Source organism: Mizuhopecten yessoensis, unplaced genomic scaffold (genome assembly GCF_002113885.1).
Source record: "Mizuhopecten yessoensis strain PY_sf001 unplaced genomic scaffold, ASM211388v2 scaffold10769, whole genome shotgun sequence".
NCBI lineage: Eukaryota > Metazoa > Mollusca > Bivalvia > Pectinida > Pectinidae > Mizuhopecten > Mizuhopecten yessoensis.
In genome coordinates, this window is record NW_018408712.1 from 97,870 (window position 1) to 102,790 (window position 4,921).

The following is a 4,921-nucleotide window of genomic DNA, read 5'->3' on the forward strand; positions in this document are numbered from 1 at the left end:
CCTATAGTGAGGGTATATATCACTACTGTCCCCCACACAGGGCACTTTCCCTATAGTGAGGGTATATATCACTACTGTCCCCCACACAGGACACTTTCCCTATAGTGAGGGAACTTAGAGATACATACTTGGCATCCTCTTCCTGATGACAAATGAACAGTTGACCTTGTGATCCTTCTTCCAGGTCTCCATTCATGGTCACAACATTTCCAACAAAATTCTCTGTAACAGACACCAAATATCAAAAAGTCAATTATCTGTAACAGTCGACACCAAATATCAAAAAGTTAATTCTCTGTAATGTATAACAGACACCAAATATCCAAAAGTTAATTCTCTGTAACAGACACCAAATATCCAAAAGTAAATTCTCTGTAACAGACACCAAATTTATCAAAAAGTAAATTCTCTGTAACAGACACCAAATATCAAAAAGTAAATTCTCTGTAACAGACACCAAATATCAAAAAGTAAATCCTCTGTAACAGACACCAAATATCAAAAAGTAAATTCTCTGTAACAGACACCAAATATCAAAAAGTAAATTCTCTGTAACAGACACCAAATATCAAAAAGTAAATTTCCATGCAACAAAATGTTGAAACTTGTTTTTGTTTTTTTGAATCCGACAGTAAAATCAAAGGTTGATATATTTTTTCTTATGCATTAAAACATATTTTTTAATTAGCTGATCAATCAGACAGTTGCAGTTACTTAAAAAAATATCAAAAGAAAAAATCCCAATGATTTGATTGAAGAAATTGCCATGGCTCTCATTTGATGTGCTATTCATAGCGCTGTGAAGGGTTATTTTCGCAGCTTTAGGAAAGGGCACTTTAGGCTTGGTGTTGGGAAAATTGTGTGACAGAAATGCAAATTTGGAATTTTCAGAATCAAACACAATTATTCATTTTTCTTTCTTTTGACAAAGCATCAAATCCAAAAGAATGAATACCCTTTAACAGTAAGTCCTTTTATCTGTCTGACGTGGCATTGTCATATAAAAACAGCTGAAATTTTTAAGATAAAAAAGTAAGAGACTTCGAAAACAGCACCATTATTTTCAATGGGAATTTCCTTCCGAAAGGAAGCTGAAATTGACATGATCCCCAAAAAAGTCACAGTGACGAGTCTTGTCACTCCTGACTGAACCTATTTTCCATTTGTTAATGTAATAGAATACATACTTGTGGGATTTATCCCACTAAATGAAATATTCTGGCATTTTCTGATTTCTATTGATGATATGACTATCACTAATTAACACTATACATGTATACAATTTGAATAAGACAAGCCTATAACATTCAAATCTGTGAAACTTAACTCGATTACAAATATATATATATAGTGTGTTGGTAAAGTGTATGTTACATCAATTTATTAACATATCTAACTAAAGCAAGAGTTGCTTGAAACCTTTCAAGTATTTTATATTTTTATCTTGTACAATTTTAAACACTTACTCAACAAGTTACTGTACTGTGATTTACATTATCCACAAATTATTTTGTTCATTACAATCTGAAGAAATAGCAAATTTTGTAAAATTTGAAAACTTGTCACATTAAAAGAAATGAATACTCACTAGTTGACTTGAAAGTAAGTTATCTCGCTGTAAAGGGAGATAATTGACATATTTCAAGAAATTATTAACAACCATTCTGCACAATGCTAAAAAGATCATTCATTTCATGTTTACAACTAGGTTGTGGTCTTGAGCTCATACTTATTCAAACCTGTGCTGAGAAAAAACACAATGTATAACAGTTCTGTTCCTTAATTGTTGGTGCTCAGTCAATTAAGCCACATTTTGAAAATCTTCAACTTTTTGAACATCAATTTTTTAATTATCTTTTATTGAATAATACATTACCTCAGACAAAAAATATGATAAAAAACTGTAGTTGAAAATTGGTTTATTTGAAAAATTATATTGAATGCTTCCGACTTTAACCTAACAGTAACAGTAAATCTGACCCATTCAGACAATCCTTCAAACATATTTGCAAACATTAAAGAAAAAATATTACTAATACAAATTTTCACAACTTTAGTGAAAAGGATTTCAGAGAATTTCATTTAGATAAGGAAACGGAAAACAAATTATTTGTTTATTAACAAGTGATCGCACATTTTACAAACCGATATGCAAATATATACAAAAATGTATATCAAAACATATAATAAATTTTGTGCGAATTGTAATTCTTTTATAATATCAATAAAAAGCATGTACACTGCTAAGTGTATTGTGGGGTTTGGTGGGGCGAGGCTACCATTTACTTCTTACGAACTGAGAGGGACATAGATACACTTAATAGTACATCTAATAGAATATCTAATATTGGTGGTGCCAGGGTGCCTATATATGCTGGAACAGAGTTTAAGTCCATCATGCTCTTTGTGGAAATATAAAAACACTGTGCATCATTACATTCAAACCATATGTAACTAGATTACAGGAACCAGTCATGGTACTGGGTATTTCAATTTTCTGCTGATAGTGGGATTTTTAATTTTCTGTACAATACACAGTAGTCAAGCAATTTAAGTCAAGTGGTGTATGTAGTGTGCTTTCTATGTATGAACCTGTTTCCATGACTCGCATATCTGCTAATTTTCAAGGATGTTATATCAACTATTGTGAAAATCTATAACGAATATCATATTGTGTTTCAGAAATAAAAATCAAACCTTTCAAAAAACATGAGACTTGACCTCTCCTCTGGCGGTTTGCAGATGTCAAGTTATCAAAATCTACGCGACTGCTGCACATTTCCAGATGTTACCATGCTGTCAATAATCGTCATAGTCGTAAACGTTAGACAACCAGAAATCGTAACCTACCACACACGTGTGTAATCTAGGCTGGTATTAAATACTTTCAAGTAAATTGTTTGTCTTTGCAGTCTTCGAGGCAAGCATTTGTTTACAAGTGACCGAGTTACCTGTGCGTAAAACCGGTCACATTATGATTTTTAAATGACATCTTACCGACTCTTTCTGGTATGGTATGTCCCTCTTGTATTGGAGCATCATTATCGTGTAATTCACGGTTACTGTTCATAGACATAATCAAATTTTACGAAGCTAAGACATAAAGGAGCCATTTCGACTTGGTAGCCGCCATTTTCTGTCATGACGTCACTAATATGCATACGGTCTCGTTTTGAAAACTGGGAAATACCTCTAAGGAATTCCCTTCCGGTATGGTCGAATGACGAGATATTTCACCTAAACTATATTATTCGTCTCCTCGTAATTGCTTGGCCAGGTTAAGTCTCTTCTAAAATAAGTTTTGTGACTGTTTACAATCAACAGACAAGCTGAAACGCTTTTATCGTTTAAGAATCGAACTGGGACCAGGGGTGATAGGTGCGGCACAGCTTGGAGAACGTGATTCATGTATTAACCGATTTTCTTATGGTGCCAATCAGTACGCAATACAGGAGTGTGGGAATACAATAGTTAATGTAGAAATAATATAGCCATAACATACGACTATTTCTTCATGATTTTAACTATCACTGGAGCATACTACCTCGCCCCCTTTTTCACTCTTGATTTAAATGCATACTTTTAGAATACGTGAATGAACGTAATAAAAAGACAATATTATTGTTAATAATTTATAGGTTCGATTTAGAAGGTTTTATTGCCGTCACACATGAAGACGAATTCGTTCAATCACACCACATGCATGTATGTCAGAAATCAAAATCCTGACTACAAGCACGGAATTAGATTAGTTATCTAAGTCTGTGCTACAAGTTAATAATGTATTCTTGATGCAATAAGTCGCGGGTATTATCAGCTAGACCGGAAGTTGGTACTTAAAACAGAGATGAACTCCCACAAAGTCTCCTATGTTTTTAACAAATTCCATTCTAGTCTAGTAATTTTCGATACAACTACAATGTTTGTTATGGCAATAAGGATACTTCTCGCATGAAATGATTCAGCGATGAAAGATGAAGTTAATTATAAATTACTGAAAAAATTAAGTTATTTGAACTATTCATTTTTTGGGGAAAAAGCTACCCTGTTCATTACTTAAAAAAACTTCTATGAATAATAATAAAAAGGGAAATGGGTTCGAACCAAAATATGAAAGAGAATCGAATGGACGAGGTGGAGAAGGCCACGAGTAGGAGCTGCAGATCCACCAATGTACATATGTATGTCGATTTATCAGATGTATTGTCTCAATCTAGATAGGCTTTGATAAGGACGTGTAAGATTATATCGTTGAAATCATTAAGTGGGCCCTCTCAGACGTGTGCTAACGGCCGGTTTGCTAACATGTAGACTTGATACTTTTGCCACCTAAGACACCACCGGCTATTTTCTTACCTATTTCAAATTTGTTTAAAGCATTCGATCCTCGTTAACTTAGACCGTGGACTCACAGGTTTTGAGTAATGACAAAATCGTTGGGATCTGTACCCCATTGTAATACGTGGGATCTATGTCCCCATTGTAATACGTGGGATCTATGTCCCCATTGTAATACGTGGGATCTATGTCCCCATTGTAATACGTGAGATCTGTGTCCCCATTGTAATACATGAGATCTGTGTCCCCATTGTAATACGTGGGATCTGTGCCCCCATTGTAATACGGGGGATCTGTGCCCCCATTGTAATACGTGAGATCTGTGCCCCCATTGTAATACGTGGGATCTGTGTCCCCATTGTAATACGTGGGATCTATGTCCCCATTGTAATACGTGAGATCTGTGTCCCAATTGTAATACGTGGGATCTGTGCCCCCATTGTAATACGTGGGATCTATGTCCCCATTGTAATACGTGGGATCTGTGCCCCCATTGTAATACGTGAGATCTGTGCCCCCATTGCAATACGTGGGATCTGTGCCCCCATTATAATATGTGGGACCTGTGCCCCCATTGTAATAC

At 34.9% G+C, this 4,921-nt stretch overlaps 2 protein-coding genes across 3 annotated transcripts in view; both read right to left on the reverse strand.

The window, feature by feature from the left end:
- The window catches only part of LOC110462271 (serine-rich adhesin for platelets-like), a 37,300-nt gene extending 34,167 nt beyond the window's left edge, over nucleotides 1–3,133 (reverse strand). Inside the window, exons 1-3 of one of the 2 annotated variants that reach the window (XM_021516176.1) lie at nucleotides 2,998–3,084; nucleotides 1,589–1,615; nucleotides 129–222 (exon numbers count right to left, since the gene is read on the reverse strand). In XM_021516176.1, the coding sequence (XP_021371851.1) occupies nucleotides 129–196 (68 nt within the window). In that variant the 5' untranslated portion in view covers nucleotides 197–222; nucleotides 1,589–1,615; nucleotides 2,998–3,084. Of the gene's footprint in view, nucleotides 1–128; nucleotides 223–1,588; nucleotides 1,616–2,997 lie in introns of both variants that reach the window. The other variant, XM_021516175.1, reaches the window with a different exon arrangement.
- Nucleotides 3,134–4,395: 1,262 nt separating this feature from the next.
- Nucleotides 4,396–4,921, reverse strand: part of LOC110462273 — a 4,975-nt gene continuing 4,449 nt past the window's right edge. Inside the window, exon 2 of the mRNA XM_021516178.1 lies at nucleotides 4,396–4,901. Within this exon, the coding sequence (XP_021371853.1) occupies nucleotides 4,396–4,901 (506 nt within the window). The remainder of the gene's footprint in view (nucleotides 4,902–4,921) is intronic.